At 44.4% G+C, this 18,839-nt stretch overlaps 2 protein-coding genes across 3 annotated transcripts in view; one reads left to right on the top strand and one right to left on the bottom strand.

The window, feature by feature from the left end:
* Positions 1-18,839, top strand: part of LOC138661925 (uncharacterized) — a 76,738-nt gene that overhangs the window by 20,673 nt on the left and 37,226 nt on the right. Inside the window, exon 1 of one of the 2 annotated variants that reach the window (XM_069746923.1) lies at positions 13,864-13,994. The exons of the other annotated variant lie outside the window; for it this stretch is intronic. The gene's annotated coding sequence lies outside the window, so the exon portion shown is untranslated. Of the gene's footprint in view, positions 1-13,863; positions 13,995-18,839 lie in introns of those variants that run through there. 2 annotated transcript variants of the gene reach the window in all.
* The window catches only part of LOC138661923 (sodium- and chloride-dependent neutral and basic amino acid transporter B(0+)-like), a 49,020-nt gene continuing 44,165 nt past the window's right edge, over positions 13,985-18,839 (bottom strand). The window contains exons 11-14 of the mRNA XM_069746917.1: positions 18,503-18,602; positions 18,034-18,143; positions 16,659-16,826; positions 13,985-15,112 (exon numbers count right to left, since the gene is read on the bottom strand). Of these exons, the coding sequence (XP_069603018.1) occupies positions 14,942-15,112; positions 16,659-16,826; positions 18,034-18,143; positions 18,503-18,602 (549 nt within the window). The 3' untranslated portion in view covers positions 13,985-14,941. The remainder of the gene's footprint in view (positions 15,113-16,658; positions 16,827-18,033; positions 18,144-18,502; positions 18,603-18,839) is intronic.

Here is an 18,839-nt window from a genome sequence, read left to right on the forward strand (position 1 = left end):
GTCTGCACCAGAGGAAGAGGAAAGCCTTGATGACAGTCAGCGATTGTCTGGTCAGGGCAGTGTACATGACGAGGTACCGGGCGAAGAGGAGGTGGAGGATGAGGAGGATGATGGGGATGAGTATATTTTTAATGAGGAAGCTTTCCCGGGGGCACGGGAAATTGGTGGCGTGGCAAGGCCGGGTTCTGGTTTTTTGAGGGACACAAGTGACGTAGATTTGCCTGCAACTGCCCCTCAACCAAGCACAACCGCAGATTTGACAACGGGAACTTTGGCCCACATGGCGGATTATGCCTTGCGTATCCTCAAAAGGGACACACGCATTACAAAAATGATGAACGATGACGATTACTGGTTGGCCTGCCTCCTTGATCCTCGCTATAAAGGCAAATTGCAAAATATTATGCCACATGAGAACTTGGAACTAATATTAGCAACAAAACAATCAACTCTTGTTGACCGTTTGCTTCTGGCATTCCCTGCACACAGCGCCCGTGATCGTTCTCACACGAGCTCCAGGGGCCAGCAGACCAGAGGTGTTAGAGGGGCAGAAATCAGAAGTGGCGTTGGCCAGAGGGGTTTTCTGACCAGGTTGTGGAGTGATTTTTCTATGACCGCAGACAGGACAGGTACTGCAGCATCAATTCAAAGTGACAGGAGACAACATTTGTCCAGTATGGTTACAAACTATTTTTCATCCCTTATCGACGTTCTCCCTCAACCGTCATTCCCATTTGATTACTGGGCATCCAAATTAGACACCTGGCCAGAATTGGCAGAATATGCATTGCAGGAGCTTGCTTGCCCGGCAGCTAGTGTCCTATCAGAAAGAGTATTCAGTGCTGCAGGTTCAATACTAACAGAAAAAAGGACTCGTCTGGCTACCCAAAATGTAGATGATCTAACCTTCATTAAAATGAACCACAACTGGATTTCAAAATCTTTTGCCCCACCCTGCCCGGCTGACACCTAGCTTTCCTATGAAAAGGTCTTGCCTGTGGACTATTCTGAATGACTTTTCCAATCTCGTAATTTTCTTCACCTGATTGTCCAGCATACGACATGTTTCCACCTCACGAAATGGCCAAACTCCCCACACGGGGCCGTGCTATCGCCACTTTGCGCTTGGACCCTTGAGAGTGCTGTTTGTCTGAAGAGGTGGGTGTGGCCGCTTTTGGTCGACGGCACTGCCACTGGGTCCCTCATAGTACAATAAAGTGTCTCTGGCGGTGGTGGTGCGCACCCAACGTCAGACACACCGTTGTAATATGAGGGGCCCTGTGCCTGTAACGCCGGCCACAAGACAGTTCCCCCCCCCAGCTCAAACAGTGCTCTACCACTAGCAAAATTATCTCTCACAGCTTCACCAATGTGTAGTCTAGGCGCTGACATCCTTCAATGCCTGGCACTGACAATACCATTGTTTTGACATTTTTGTTATGTTAGGCCTTCGAAGCCTGTCTGCGGTCCCTTCTTTCTACAACTACTACACTGACCAGGCCACTGCTGGCCGTGTTACCCTGGAACCAATTTAAAAGTGCCTACAGTCAGCCCAATTTTGTTATGTTAGGCCTTCGAAGACTGTCTGCCGTCACTCCTTCCACTAGACTTCCACTGACCATACACTGCTGCCCATGTACCCCTGGAACCAATTTAAAGTGCCTACAGCCAGCCCAATTTTGTTATGTTAGGCCTTCGAAGCCTGTCTGCGGTCACTCCTTCCACTAGACTTCCACTGACCAGACCACTGCTGCCCGTGTACCCCTGGAACCAATTTAAAAGTGCCTACAGCCAGCCCAAGTTTGTTATGTTAGGCCTTGGAAGCCTGTCTGCGGTCACTCCTTCCACTAGACTTCCACTGACCAGACCACTGCTGCCCGTGTACCCCTGGAACCAATTTAAAAGTGCCTACAGCCAGCCCAAGTTTGTTATGTTAGGCCTTGGAAGCCTGTCTGCGGTCACTCCTTCCACTAGACTTCCACTGACCAGACCACTGCTGCCCGTGTACCCCTGGAACCAATTTAAAAGTGCCTACAGCCAGCCCAAGTTTGTTATGTTAGGCCTTCGAAGCCTGTCTGCGGTCCATTCTTTCAACTACTACTACACTGACCAGGTCACTGCTGCCCGTGTACCCCTGGAACCAATTTAAAATTGCCTACAGCCATGTGTTATTATTTTAGGCCTTCGATGCCTGTCTGCGGTCACTCCTTCCACTAGGCCTCCACTGACCACACCACTGCTGCCCGTGTACCCCTGGAACCAATTTAAAATTGCCTACAGCCAGCCCAATTTTTTTATTTTAGGCCTTCGATGCCTGTCTGCGGTCCATTCTTTCAACTACTACTACACTGACCAGGTCACTGCTGCCCGTGTACCCCTGGAACCAATTTAAAATTGCCTACAGCCAGCCCAATTTTTTTATTTTAGGCCTTCGATGCCTGTCTGCGGTCCATTCTTTCAACTACTACTACACTGACCAGGTCACTGCTGCCCGTGTACCCCTGGAACCAATTTAAAATTGCCTACAGCCAGCCCAATTTTTTTATTTTAGGCCTTCGATGCCTGTCTGCGGTCCATTCTTTCAACTACTACTACACTGACCAGGTCACTGCTGCCCGTGTACCCCTGGAACCAATTTAAAATTGCCTACAGCCATGTGTTATTATTTTAGGCCTTCGATGCCTGTCTGCGGTCACTCCTTCCACTAGGCCTCCACTGACCACACCACTGCTGCCCGTGTACCCCTGGAACCAATTTAAAATTGCCTACAGCCAGCCCAATTTTTTTATTTTAGGCCTTCGATGCCTGTCTGCGGTCCATTCTTTCAACTACTACTACACTGACCAGGTCACTGCTGCCCGTGTACCCCTGGAACCAATTTAAAATTGCCTACAGCCATGTGTTATTATTTTAGGCCTTCGATGCCTGTCTGCGGTCACTCCTTCCACTAGGCCTCCACTGACCACACCACTGCTGTCCGTGTACCCCTGGAACCAATTTAAAATTGCCTACAGCCATGTGTTATTATTTTAGGCCTTCGATGCCTGTCTGCGGTCCATTCTTTCAACTACTACTACACTGACCAGGGCACTGCTGGCCGTGTACCCCTGGAACCAACATCAGAAAATATAAAAATAAGTATTTTGCTTATAAAAAAGAAAATACTGGTGAGATATCAAATGCAGACATTTTAACATTAAAAACAAACACACAACTAAAATCTGGTACAGTACTAAAAATGGCCACCAGCTACAATTACTTTCTCCTGCAAGTAGTTAACTGAAAGTTTTTTTAAATTGAAAACACACATATGGCATCCACCGAGTGTTGTCCTGTCGCGTCTTCTTTATATTATTGCCGAGAAGATGCAAAATAATGAAAATAATAAAATCATTAATTACCAAAATAATAGAGAAAGTCAACACCACATTGCAAATAAACATTCATTCCAAATAAAGAAGCAGGGCGCGTCCGAGGGTGAGTATATACCTAATAAGAATCTAATCACCCTCGGACGCGCAATGCTTATTTCCAACAGCCTTCCTTCCTAAGAATCAGCCCTTCCGTCGTGTAGAGAGACGTTGTGTTACACTCCAAGGTGTTCCCCAGGTTGCCTTTCCTGAGCTTCGATCTTCCGGCTCTCGTTTAGTAGTTCTTGGAAACTACTCTGCATTAGGCCTTCAAATTGGGTATGGGGTGTAGAGAGATGGTGTGTTCCACTCCAAGGTGTTCCCCAGGTTGCCTTTCCTGAGCTTCGATCTTCCGGCTCTCGTTTAGTAGTTCTTGGAAACTACACTGCATTAGGCCTTCAAATTGGGTATGGGGTGTAGAGAGAGGGTGTGTTACACTCCAAGGTGTTCCCCAGGTTGCCTTTCCTGAGCTTCGATATTCCGGCTCTCGTTTAGTAGTTGTTGGAAACTACACTGCATTAGGCCTTCAAATTGGGTATGGGGTGTAGAGAGAGGGTGTGTTACACTCCAAGGTGTTCCCCAGGTTGCCTTTCCTGAGCTTCGAAATTCCGGCTCTCGTTTAGTAGTTGTTGGAAACTACACTGCATTAGGCCTACAAATTTGGTATGGGGGAAACATTGGCGCATCTGCGGTCCCTCCTTCCTCTAGGCCTCCACTGACCTGTCTACTGCTGCCCGTGTTCCCCTGGAACCAATTTTAAATTGCCTACAGGCAGCCCAATTTATTATGTTAGGGCTTCGAAGCCTGTCTGCGGTCCCTCCTTCCACTAGGCCTCCACTGACCTGTCTACTGCTGCCCGTGTACCCCTTGAACCAACATCATAAAATAAAAAAAAAAGGATTTTGCTTATAAAAAAGAAAATACTGGTGAGATATCAAATGCAGACATTTTGACATTAAAAACAAACAAACAGCTAAAATCTGGTACAGTACTAAAAATGGCCACCAGCTACAATTACTTTCTCCTGCAAGTAGTTAACTGAAAGGTTTTTTAAATTGAAAACACACATATGGCATCCACCGAGTGTTGTCCTGTCGCGTCTTCTTTATATTATTGCCGAGAAGATGCAAAATAATGAAAATAATAAAATCATTAATTACCAAAATAATAGAGAAAGTCAACACCACATTGCAAATAAACATTCATTCCAAATAAAGAAGCAGGGCGCGTCCGAGGGTGAGTATATACCTAATAAGAATCTAATCACCCTCGGACGCGCAATGCTTATTTCCAACAGCCTTCCTTCCTAAGAATCATCCCTTCCGTGGTGTAGAGAGACGTTGTGTTACACTCCAAGGTGTTCCCCAGGTTGCCTTTCCTGAGCTTCGATCTACCGGCTCTCGTTTAGTAGTTGTTGGAAACTACGCTGCATTAGGCCTTCAAATTGGGTATGGGGTGTAGAGAGATGGTGTGTTCCACTCCAAGGTGTTCCCCAGGTTGCCTTTCCTGAGCTTCGATCTTCCGGCTCTCGTTTAGTAGTTCTTGGAAACTACACTGCATTAGGCCTTCAAATTGGGTATGGGGTGTAGAGAGAGGGTGTGTTACACTCCAAGGTGTTCCCCAGGTTGCCTTTCCTGAGCTTCGATATTCCGGCTCTCGTTTAGTAGTTGTCGGAAACTACGCTGCATTAGGCCTACAAATTGGGTATGGGGTGTAGAGAGAGGGTGTGTTACACTCCAAGGTGTTCCCCAGGTTGCCTTTCCTGAGCTTCGATCTTCATGCTCTCGTTTAGTAGTTGTCGGAAACTACGCTGCATTAGGCCTACAAATTGGGTATGGGGTGTAGAGAGAGGGTTTGTTACACTCCAAGGTGTTCCCCAGGTTGCCTTTCCTGAGCTTCGATCTTCCGGCTCTCGTTTAGTAGTTGTTGGAAACTACGCTGCATTAGGCCTTCAAATTGGGTATGGGGTGTAGCGAGAGGGTGTGTTACACTCCAAGGTGTTCCCCAGGTTGCCTTTCCTGAGCTTCGATCTTCCGGCTCTCGTTTAGTAGTTCTTGGAAACTACACTGCATTAGACCTTCAAATTGGGTATGGGGTGTAGAGAGAGGGTGTGTTACACTCTAAGGTGTTCCCCAGGTTTCCTTGCCATTGCTTCGGTCTTCCGACTCTCGTTTAGTAGTTGTAGAAAAGTACACTGCATTAGGCCATACAAAATGGGTATGGGGTGGAGAGAGATGGTGTGTTACACTCCAAGGTGTTCCCCAGGTTGCCTTTCCTGAGCTTCTATCTTCAGGCTCTCATTAAATTGTGGTTAAATGGAACAACTGCATTTGGCGTACTAGTTGGTTTGGGGCCTACTATCGGTGTCTGCCACTCCTTGCTGTTCTCCTCCACTGAACAAAGCTGTGCCGCCTGTTTACTACGGTTGCCAATTTTGAACTGCATTTCGACTACTTACTGATTTGGCCCTACTCTCTGTGTCAGCCTCTCATTCCAGTTGTCCTCCACTGCAATGCCCCCTGGTTATTCCTGTGTTACCAATTTTGAACTGCATTTAGCCCACTTTCTTCTTTGGGCCTATATCTGTGTTTCCACTTCATCGTGCCCATTGCCCAGCCAGTGATAGATGAGTCTGCTGGTACATTGACCCATAACGCAACATTCCCCGTGCACGCTACACAACAACATTGTGACCCTGCTGAAAGTCAGGTTGCTCTTCCCGCATACCATACCACCTTACACGGGGACAAAGAGGAAGGTGCAGATGAAAGTGCAGGTTCCTTCATCAGGTGGGGGGAGGAATACTAGTTGGCGACGTCACTGGCACAGGGCCTCTCATAGTACGCAAAAGTGTTGCTGCCGGTGGGAGGCGCCCCCGCCGTGCAAACACACCGCTGTACTTTGAGGGGCCCTGTGCCAGTGCCAATGCCAACGAGTGGGCCCCCCCTGCTTGCTCAGGTTCACAGCACTTGCAAAGTTGAAATACTTACCTCTCCCTGCTCCACTGCCGTGACGTGGTCCAGATTTCCTGGGCCCACTAATTACTTGAACCAGCCCTACCCCCCACAACTTTAGCCAAATGACCCCCAATTTCAAATGCCTTCCAATTATTATAAGGTAAATTACGCTTGACAAGCTTCATTAAGAAGAATGGATGGTTTTGACATTAAAATGGGCACTCTAGGTGTTTTCCTGGCCCCCACTCACTGCCGACTATGCTGCCCCATTGACTTGCATTGGGTTTCGTGTTTCGGTCGATCCCGACTTTACGTCATAATCGGCCGATTTCACTCGACCCGACTTTGGACATAGTCGGGTTTCGCAAAACCCGGCTCGACTCTAAAAAGGTCAAGGTCGCTCAACTCTAGTGGTGAGCGTTTCTTCTCAAAACTCAAATTAGTTGAAAACCAATTAAGGACATCCATGAAGCAGGAATGACTTGTAAATTTAGCTATCATAAGCATCGAGTCATTGGACTTTAGTAACATCATTAGTGATTTTGCAGCACGAAAATCAAGGAAAGTGCCTGGATTGTAAAAAAATATATGAATTTACCTGAATTACTCTGCGTAACTGATTTTTGTAAATAAACTTGGGTTAGTTTTCACTTTGTGTTTTTGCATTACATATTGCAACACCTAGAAAAATGGGCCTCCCTCCAAAATGGGCCCCGGGCAACCCAGCTCTTAAATCCGGCCCTGTTCCTTGTATGTGCTATTTGGTCACTTTGTGGTGGTAATATGTAGTCTGGTCATGGTGCGGTGGTATTTGTTCTTTGTATGTGATATTATTCGGTGACTGGTGGTAATATGTGGTCTGGTCATGGTGTTGTATTTGTTCCTTGTATGTGATATTATTGGTCATTTTAAAAATTGAAAAATAAATAAAAATATACCTAAATTGTATTGCATATTTTAATAAATATTTAATAGGTTACAATAGAGTAGGTGTTAGGTCTTGAGTTCCCGCCTCTGCACAGTGGGAATCTCGAGCCATCTCTGCTGCGGTCTCCCATTCTTCTCCAGCTGCAGTGGAGCCTGCTTAGCGGAGACATCGATCCCAGTGTCTAGCTCAGGCAGATACTCTGCGTCTGGCTACTGCTGTTCTTCCAGGCTCTGCCATTATAGCTAGTACTGGTCAGCAGCGAGGACTCACTTCTGGGACTAAGTCCTGCTTTCTCCCTTCTGTGCATGCCCAAAGGAAGACCTCTCATTGGAGGTCAGGGGTCACAAGATCAGGTCCTGAAGCAACTCCCATTGGTCCTCTTGGAAGGTCCTGAAGTTGCTGCAACTATAAAAGGTTTGCATGGCCGCACGGCCATGCGCTAATATCAGTCTTTGTTATGAGCTTTGCGCCAGTGTGGTCATGCACGCTTGTGGTCAGGGCTCGGCTGAAAGAAGCCACTAGAATACCGACACCTCCGGTGAGGAGTTTGTCTGCTTGTATTCAGGGCCCAGCTGAAATAAGCCACTAGAATACCGACACCTCTGGTGAGGAATTGTTTGTGTGCTTCTCTGACTGCATGATCACTGACTGCTATCAGCTCAGCAGTTAGCTGTGTACTCCTGTGAGCTTAACAGGACACAGTGCTTTTCTATCACGGTGACTCTGTAAAGTAACAGAGCTCGCTTATACCGCCATATAGTGCCATTTGCTAGCAGCAGGTCCTCCTCCTGCACGGTGGACCCCGTGCTGCGAACGCACCAATAATAACATCTATATTTACTTGGTGCATTCTGGTGCCAGGGTCTGGCTAGTAAATAGCGGATCAACAGCGATCTTTGCGGTATATCCAGCAGCTGGAGGATAGATTGACGGCTCTCGAGCGCTCAATCTCAGCAGTGAATGTTACCGCAGTTGCTGTTCAGGCTGCTAGCTTGGCTGCAGCAACATTGTCCACTGCCACCCCTGTTCCGACTCTTTCTCACCTCCCACTGACAGAAATTTTCTGGCGATAGTAAATCTTGTAGGGGTTTTGTGAGCCAGTGCTCTATATATCTCGAGCTTCTGGCCGCACATTTCCCCACAGAGAGGGAAAAGGTGGGATTTATAGGTTCTCTCCTGTTGGACAGGGTGTTGGAGTGGGCTACGCCACTGTGGGAGCGTGGCGATCATGTGGTGCAGAGTGCTCCGCTGTTCCTGAGCACGCTGAAACAGGTATTTTTAGGACCTCGAGTCACCCATGATACGGTGCTCCAACTGTTGGCATTGACTTAGGGCTTGTCCTTGGTCAGCCATTTGCCGTCCACTTCCGCACCCTAGCATCTGAGCTGGAGTGGTCAGATAAAGCCCTTATCCCTATATTTTGGAGGGGGCTGGCTGACCATGTGAATGATGCTCTGTCCACTAGGGAGATTCCCACCACACTGGAGGAGTTAACAACTGTGTCCACTCGTATTGACCTCCGTTTTCACAAGCGGAGGTTAGAGCGAGCCCAGTGTAGGCAGAGGTTTTGGCTGGCTCCCACCTTTGCCAAACCTTTGGAATCTCGGGTCCTGGTCCCTGAGTCACATGAGGCCATGGAAGCATTACAAGCGGGATCAAAGTCCCGGACCGCTCGTGCACTCACGGTCTGTCATGTTTGCCAGCAGTCAGGACATCTTGCAACCAGATGTTCCCAGCGGTCAAGGAAATGTCAGCATCTATTGGTAGTAGGTGGAGGTACACTAGACATGGCGACGTTTGCCTCCAAATTGTCTTTTAAGGGGACAATTACTATAGGCTCATTCTCCCACTCGGTAGAGCTCTGCATGGATTCTGGGGCGGAGGGCAATTTTATGTCTTCTGACTTCACCCAATGTCATGTAATTCCCCTGGTAATGCTAGCTCAGCCAGTTACCGTACGAGTGGTGAATGGGTCGACACTGCCCTCACAGATTACACACCAGACCATCCCTTTCTCTCTGTCCATGTCGCCATCTCATCAGGAGATAATATCTCTGCTCATCATTCCTGAGGGAATTGATGAGGTCCTGTTAGGGATACCTTGGCTACGGTACCACTCTCCTCATATCGAGTGGTCCACAGGCAGAATTTTGGAATGGGGTGAATCTTGTGGGGTTAGATGTCAGAGGAAAAGCGTTCAGGTTGCTACTACTGAGGTACCTGCAGATCTCTCCTCTCTCCCCAAGCAATATTGGCCCTATGTGGACATGTTCTCCAAAAGGGCTGTGGAGACCCGTCCGCCTCACCGTCCCTATGACTGTCCTATTGACCTCTTGCCTGATGCTGAGCCTCCCCGGGGTCGAGTCTATCCATTATCTCTCCCGGAGACGGAGGCAATGTCTCAGTACATCCAGGAAAATCTGGCAAGAGGATTCATTAGGAAGTCAGTGTCACCTGCAGGGGCTGGGTTCTTCTTCGTGCAGAAGAAGAATGGGGAACTACGTCCATACATAGACTACAGGGGTCTTAACACCATCATCATTAAGAATAAGTATCCCCTGCACCTGATATCTGAGCTTTTTGATAGGCTTCGGGGAGCAAGGGTATTTACTAAGCTAGATCTGCAGAGTGCTTACATTCGCATCCCTGAGGGGGACGAATGTAAGACGGCTTTTAACACCAGGGATGGCCACTATGAATATCTATGAATTGTTTGTGTGCTTCTCTGACTGCATGACCACTGACTGCTATCAGCTCAGCAGTTACCTGGTTACTCCTGTGAGCTTAACAGGACACAGTGCTTTTCTATCATGGCGACTCTGTGAGGTAACAGAGCTCGCTTATACCGCCATATAGTGCCATTTGCTAGCAGCAGGTTCTCCTCCTGCACGGTGGACCCCGGGCTGTGAACGCACCAATAATAACATCTATATGTACTCGGTGCATTCCGCCTGCCCTAACAGTAGGGCCTGGCCAAAAGTGTCCACCGTGTTATGGTGGCAGCTTGAAAAATCTTTTGGCCAAAACAAAAGCTGCCGGTTATATGTGTGATCTGGTGATGGGAACTGTTAATGTGTGATAGGTGAGAAGTGGAGTTTCACTCAGCAGCTATTTTTCTGGAATAATCTGGTTCAGGTGTATGATGACCGCGTATCATTACCCCGTCACATGACCGGGGGACCCACAGAATCTGAACAGCCCGGGGCCCTGGCTATCCTTAATCCACCCCTAAATCTATGTACCCTCGAATTAGCCCTAAAAAGGACTTTTGGTTTATTAGGATTTGTGGATTGAACACTAGTAGACCAACACTAACTAATAAAAGTAAGAATCTGGCCCTATCTCAGCAGCAGCTCTCCCTACACTAGCTGAGTCCGGAGCAGAATGCACTGAGCAGGGCGGCGCCAGGTCTCTTATAGACATGATGATGCTGTGCAGCTAGCCAATCACTGTAATAGCACAACAAAGATGGCTGCTGTATTACAGTGCATGGCAGACAATCCCTGCATGCTGATTGGCGCTCTAAAAACTTCCAAAATTAAAAGGAGACCCGAGCTCCCGCCTAATAATCCCGGAAATACTCGGTGCTCGCCGTGTATTGATACTCGGACAAGTACCGAGTAGTGGCGAGCATGTTCGCTCATCACTATACGGGATTCATTCTGCAGTAAAAATTACTTGGGAACATGATTCTCCAGGTCAGCATCATTACGGTGATACCAAAGCTGTCCAGATTTTAAAAAAATGTTTGCACACCGAGCAGATGTTTTTATTTTGATTGCTTTTTATTGTATTTATTTGTGTGGCAACCAAACAGCAGCAATATAATTTTTTTCTCTTTCAGCATATAACATATGGTTTAAAAAATATAATATTTTGAAAGGCTGAACTTTTTTGACCATGGCTGTACCAAATATATTTATTTTATTCTTTTTTTAATTTCCTCATTTTTAATAGGGGAAAAGATGAATGATTCAAATTTTTATATATTTTTTTATTTTTACTTTGTTTATTTTTAGCCTCAAACTAAAGATTGAAATTGAGTTTGAGTTTGAGTTTGAAACAAACAGGTAAAAACATGCCTTCCATCTGCCATGTGAGTTTCCTTATCTGCACCATTACCTTCCACGCTTTATGAATTGGCGCTTCTTCTTTTTTCCTGCTTATTTCAGTGATCATAGTCCAAAAGCACATGCTAGACATTAACAACCATAGTTCTTAATCTACACTGGAATTCTGCTGAGGGTTGACTTATTTAAATAACCCCATTAGAATTGCCATATTATAACGTTTTGAAGAAATTTAAATTACAAGTGGCATATCTGTGAGGAAAGGGTAAAAAGTCTGGATGCAAATTGTTCATGTTATTAACAGAACGATGAATGTCTCGGGGAGTGTGGTTTCCATCATTTCCACCAGCTCCTACTCTACAAAAAAGAATAACAAAGTTCCAATTAGTTTGTTCAGCTGTGGTTTAAGTTTGTACCCAACCTGTCCAGTTGGTTTCAAGGCACACAGGTAAAGCCCCCCCCCCCCAAAACACATTGGACACACTGGATGATATCAACAGGTTTGGCCGACGGTCTAAGGTGTATCTCTCCCCTGGCAGGATCCGGCATTCCGAATTTTGTACAGCTTATCACTTTTTTCACCAAGAGATAAACAACCAAAGAAGTCTAGCTGTGGCTCTCTAATAGAGAACATAGGAGCACTCGGCAGAGTGAGCACTTCTTTGTATGGGAAAGTTGGGAGAGATAGCTGCTGGAAAATATATATATACTAAGTGATTTCAGACAGCAGAATGGAAGATCCCTCCAGGTTGACTCTATAAATTAGGCCTAGACACAAAGAAAGATGTTCACATGCGGGGGCAGCCTAGAAAGCTGAAGTGGGCCATTCCATATTTCTCCTTCCCTCAGGGGCAGAGTACCAGACCGCAAAGACCAATATTTCTGCAAGTTTTCTCCATTTTATAACTGTTTTTGCATATTTTGTATGTCACTTTTTATTCCCATATTGGTATACCCTTTTTATTGTAAGCACTGTACCTTTTATATTAAAGCTTAAAACTTTAATAAGTCTGAACCTTGTATGCTCTAAAGAATCCATAGCCTTAAAGTGTGTGATCCTTATGATTGGCAGAGAGTAGTAGTAATATTTCCGGGACTCATCGCCCGTTTGTTCGGTGTGTGGTGGCAGCGTGTATGAGCGGGGTGTGTGGCCTGGGGTTGGCGTGTGATTTATGCTCCCATTACAGCGTAGGACAGAGGTTGAATGCTGGACTGAGTGAGAGGAGATAGATTAACCCTTGCAGGCGCAACCCCAAGTCACATGCTGAGAAGCGGGTACGTGACAATCAGGTTTTAATAAAATGTTACTATTGATAATTAAAATAATTTCAACTGTATTGACCACATTGCAAAATCCATGCAGCAGGAGGCAAATATTACACAACTTATAAGATTGAGGTATTCTCTTCATAAAGGCACTTATATAAAATACAGAAATGTAAACATATCATACATACTTTGTGACCACGCTAAATACAAAATATTATCATACAGTACAATATTCTTTGAACACTGCTTCTCCAGTGTCCCCGAGACTGCAAGTGCCAAAAGCCCCAACAGCCATCAGTCAGCTGAGACTGATGAACCCTGTAGTTCGGGCAGGAATAGCTTCATGTGTGAGCTAACTGGAAATAAAACACTTACACTTTACAGTTTGCTGCAGAAACATATTCGATTCTTTAGATTATGGATACACATCAAGAATTTTGCAGTAATTTGTAGAACTTGGTAGCTTAAAGACGTAACATGACTTATGGTCAGTCAAATTTATTTACTATGGAATTATACTGTGCTAAGGTATTGTTGTCTGATTCAGGGATATGCTTTAACTAACCATTAAAGCTGATGAATGAGGAATTCTGGGTAATGATTTATCAAATCGGCATTTCCTAAGACTACAATGGAGCTCTAGCTGCCAACTGAAAGGGTGATATAGATCTACACAGAGGTTATCCATTAGATTTATTTCAGGTGTAACAATGTACATTGAAGTTTAAAGAAAACCTGGAGTTAAACAGTGGTGTGATATAACTGCACAGTGATCCATAGATTTACATGAACACTCCTATTGGTTTACTAGGGTTACAGGGTTTACTTCGTAACACCAAAGTGATTATAAAACGCATATAAGGAAAATCCAATTCTCTTCTCCAGATAGGGGAACGGTCCAATTTTTCTAAAATGCAGAAGACGTTGTACTTTATGGATAACCAGGAGCCTCGCTCTGATTATACATGGATGCCAGGAGCCTTGCTGTGACCACATATGGATGCCAGTACCCTCTCTATGCCTACAAATATGTGCCAGGAGACTCGCAATGACTACACATGAATGCTAGGAACCCAGCTCTGACTACACATGAGTACCAAGACCCACTCTATGACCACAAATGACTACCAAGATGCCAAAAACCTCTCTATGAGTGCCCGAGTGCCAGGAACCTCTCTCTGACTATGCTCAAGTGCCCAGAATCACCCTATGACTATGAAAAAAAATGCCAGAAACCTTTTTTTTACTACATCTGAATGACAGGATGCCAGAAACCACTTTTTGACTACACGAGGGCCAAGATCATAGAACAAAAGGACCAAGAAAGAAAAGCGGCAGCACTCACCAATCTTCAGTGCAGGTATTTCTTTATTACATAAATCTTCACGGAACGGGGGTGTATGTACAGAGGAATATGATTGCTTGAACGACGGCCGTTTCGCACCGGTCTGGTGCTTCAACGGGTTTAGTGGGTGAGCGGACGTGATCATAGAACAGTCTCGCTATCTACACACTAGTGCCATGAACCTCTCTCTGAATGCCAGGAACTCCACTACGACTAGAAATAAATGCCAGAAACCTCTCTCTGACTAAACATGAGGGGCAAGAAACTCTTTGACTACACTTGAGTGCCAGGAACCCCCATATAGCTACAAATGAATGCCAGGAACCTCTCTCCGAGTATTCTTGAGTGCCAGGAATACCTCTATGACTACAAATGAATATCAAAAACCCATCTGTAAAAGTGTGACATGAACTTCTCTAAAATAGTGTGCAAATTATCTCTCTTCCACAAAGAAGAAGTCTAGCTTATGTTGCACATAAATGCAAAAACTTTACAGCCTCATAAATATTGGTGAGAAGTTGGGGGGTTAAATGTCATCTTTGTCCTTTGGTCTTGATCTTTATCAGTAATAACTTAATTTGTTATAATTAATCTGCTGTTTCCTAACAAGTTGTCATAGACTGAAATGCACCACTGCCTCCTCGTTCGCCGAAGATGCGTTGTCTGAGATACTTCTCCTTGTGGACGGCACTCTGGAAATTACATCATTTTGAGAGTGTTGGGAATGTTAGGTGGCAGCAGAAAAAGTTTATGAATTGCTGTTGTTGGAAAACTTTACATAGTGATAATACCAAAGTATAATCTTAGTAGGGTAGTGTATTGTAGAAAATGTCATTGGAAATGTGTTGCATATTTCTGTCTATAAATGATTACAGTCATAATTTATGTATATAAAACTCTAGTAGTCCATTAGTCCATTGTGCACTTAATACTTTGGCTTTGGAATGTTCCTTTTTTTTTTTCTAAGAAAATGCTTTGTTGTCATAGCCTCCCAAGCTGCCTTCAATTGTGGGAATCTCTAGACCGTTGGAAACTTTTGTTGGGACATCACCAGTATTTTTGTATTTTCCAAAGCGATGCTTTTCCAAAGCGGGACCCCAGTCTGGAGTTGGGGAGCAAATTCTTCGAAAACGCTGTTGAGAAAATGAGACAATACTTGATGATGCAGCACATGACTAACACATACCTCAACACTAAGTAGATGCAAGGCTGATAGCTCTATTCAGATACTAGAACACTCCTAAAAAGAGTATCACTGAAATCTTTATGGAGTAAAAGGAAATCAAAATATGAAAGATTTCTCAAATATATATATAATTTGCAAATCTCGAAAACAAATCTTAATTTAGTGAGTATAGGACAACATGAATCAGAGCCTGGCTACACGATTGAATCCAGTAGAACACAATGTAAACAACAACCGCCAATCCAAAATAAAGGGTCCAGTTTTGAGAAGAGATCCATGTTAAAATTCCATTTTATTGACACAAAATTTTAAAACCATAATTATGAGCAGAATTTGTCATGTAGGGGATGCTGTTTGGGTTACAAATATGAAAAGGGAAGGCGAGAAATCAATAAATCTTTTTGAGCAATATCATGATACTATTATTAATCTCCATTCCCTGATAAAATTATAATTACAAAGTACGGTAAGTGGAAACAAACCATGGAATATACACTGTACAGTATGATGGTCAGAGTAATGGAGCAGATAGGTTACTATGGATCCCCAATGTGTAGATGCAGTAGGTCAGGGAAGAAAAAGATAATGAAAAAGTCACCACAGTGTCCCCTCACCCCGATGCGCGTTTCGCCGCCAGCTTCTTCCGGGGCCGCCCCCGGAAGAAGCTGATAGCGAAACGTGCGTCGGGTGAGGGGACACTGGGTGTCCGGTTCCAAAATAATGCACAACAGAACACACATTGACTCCGCTTGCACCATTATACTCAATGGTCCCGTCCCTCGGCGCATGCACCCGAATCCCATTTTGAGGTGTGTTCGGATATAAGCCTCGATGTGACCAATGAACATGGTGAAAAATGCAGAGTGAAAGTGGCCTAAAGGGGCTTGCTGTGTACACAAGTTGTTACAAGGAGTTGCCCACACCAGAATTTTTCTTTATGTGTCCAGGATTAGAAATGATCAAATTGATCTGATGCAAAATGACTTTTTATTGAAAATCACAAGTTGTGGAGAAGTTTTGGAGAATTTGAACAATTTTCAATATAATTTGAATTAATTGTGAAAATCGCCCATGGCTATTTTACACAACGCAGAAGAATGTATCAGCCAGAGAAGGCACACATGACCCTGGATGCAACTGGGCTTCCCAATTACATAGCACAGCCTATCATAGCCTGCATAAAAGCCAAGACAGGGAATGAAGCGCTGCAACCATTTTGGGAAGAATCAGCTTAGATAAGATGTCATTGATCACAGATTAGACATAGAAAAAAGGAGAAAAGGAAGAAATAACTCTAAAGAAACTGAGCATAGAAGAGAAGCTTTTCAAACTATGTCTTCACTGAAATGCCAGAACATGTCAGAGAAAAACGTACTTGGTTGTAAGCGTGCCGCCAGGCTTTGTTTGATTCATGCTGTTCAGATTGGCTTTCTCGTTTATTATACTTTTAAATATACACTTAATTAAAAAGAACGGTTTATGTAAGAACTTACCTGCCATAGTGTTCCTTCACCTTTGCATAATTTTATTACGGCCAATATGGGTATCCAAATAATGCAAAAAATGATCATACACCACCCCAGGGCAACTCCCCAGGTTGGGTATTCAACGTCACCATGCTTTGGAGAAGTGAATGTGACCAAGGACCAAATCAGAATGGCCTGTAAATAGGATAGAAAGAAGCTAAAAGAACAGATATAAATGTCTTTCTAATCTATTATCTATCTATCTATCTATCTATCTATTATAGTGCAGGAAGGGGGCCACCACTTCAGCCTACTGTGAAAGCAGCAAGCTCTCCCGCTCTGCAGTGCGCTCGAACACTGGGAGGAAAGCCTCCATGTTGCCCTCAGGACTCATCTTCCTCAATGCTGACCAGACCTTGCACGAGGCCTCAGAACAGATCATGGTCATGGGTGAGGGCACCACTCGCAGTGCCGTAATCTGTTGCAGGATCAAATTGTTGGTCTGCTCCTGCTAGTACAACTCCTGCTGCTGACGCTCACTAAAGACCAATTGCTTCAACAGCGCCTCCATTTTGTTGGCCAGCTTGGGCTGCAGTGTTGCAAGCCTAATAACCGACATGCAGCAGGCTTTAGTTATGCCTCAGTTCACACTGCCCATTCTTCACCATATGTGGTGCACTGCAACAGATAGGCAGGGGACACAGAAATGTCCAACATAAACAATGTCTTTATTGGTAGACTCACATATAGGAGTGATATCCTCCGGATCACAGCTGGGTTTCCTTATATATAGTCGGTGTTCTGAATCTGTTGGCGTGGATAGTAACACTGTTGTGTATCTTGGGTGCGACAGCCACCTGGAAGTCCCTGGCTCTGTGATAGCTTCACACAGACCTGGGTTGCACAGAGCCACCTGCTCTGCAGCTTGCAAACTCCAAACTGACACACCCAAGGCAAAACTGACAGATTTAAACGGAATCGTGGCCATAGAGCCACTTCCTAAACCCAGAGTGGAGAGAGGTATTCGCCCCACTACCAAACCTGCAAATCCCTCTAAAAATAAAAGCCCTTAATGGGTTTTGCTAAAAAAATCTGACTGAGTCACTATTTGGGCCCAATCCACTCTTTATTTTATTTTGCCTTGTGACTCACAGGCATCCTACTGTGAACACAGGGCACTCCAGCGGGTTTAAAAGGACTCTGTTTGCATACTGGGGGACACACATCAACCCTCGCATATGATCCCTCTCACTACCTCACACTATCTATTATCTATCTATCTATCTATCTATCTATCTATCTATCTATCTATCTATCTATCTATCTATCTACAGTATCTATCTATCTTACTATATGAGCATCATTACGTCTGTATATGTGTTTCTGTAATATTTGGGCTTACAGTTAACAGAAGAGGAGTGACAAAAAACCAGCATATTCTCCACCAGAGCCAGAAGGGCCAGCTTTTCTTTCCAATCATCATTTCAATATCTTCAATAAAACGATTACCACCTATAAATAGGAAGAAAGACAGAAAAAGCTCCCATCATTATGTATCCTATTCTCCTCATAACAGACTACATCAATCATAACAAGTGTATTATCTGAACAGAAATGGTCATCTCTGGTTGCTCCCTAATAGACTATAAACACATTACACAGAGTCCAAATACTCCTGAAATACTCTGTGCTGACCTGATTGTCAATAGGCTGCTCTATGTCTGATATTCACTGACTAGATAAAAGCAGTTCTTCATGTAATGAAGTGTCCAAGTCAATATTTCATTCTTCACATGTAACATAGCATCCCATTTTGTCATTTCAAATTTACAGAATGTATAATCGTTTCTGTATTTTTTTTTTCTCTTTACCATAAATCCAGCAGATCCCGACCAGTTCTAGAATGGCAGCAATAAGTATTCCCCAGCCAGCACAGAAATAATCGATCAGATCCACCCAATAGATCCCTGCCTGCAAAAAAGAAAAAAGTGCGATAAGGAGTCTGAAAATAATGGAACATCTATCAATTATCTATCTTCTATCTATCTATTACCTATCTTCTAACATCTATCTATCTATCTATCTATCTATCTATCTATCTATCTATCATCTATCTATCTATCTATCTATCTATCTATCTATCTATCTATCTATCATCTATTTATCTATCTATCTATCATCTATTTATCTATCTATCTATCTATCTAT

Source organism: Ranitomeya imitator, chromosome 2 (genome assembly GCF_032444005.1).
Source record: "Ranitomeya imitator isolate aRanImi1 chromosome 2, aRanImi1.pri, whole genome shotgun sequence".
Taxonomy (NCBI): domain Eukaryota; kingdom Metazoa; phylum Chordata; class Amphibia; order Anura; family Dendrobatidae; genus Ranitomeya; species Ranitomeya imitator.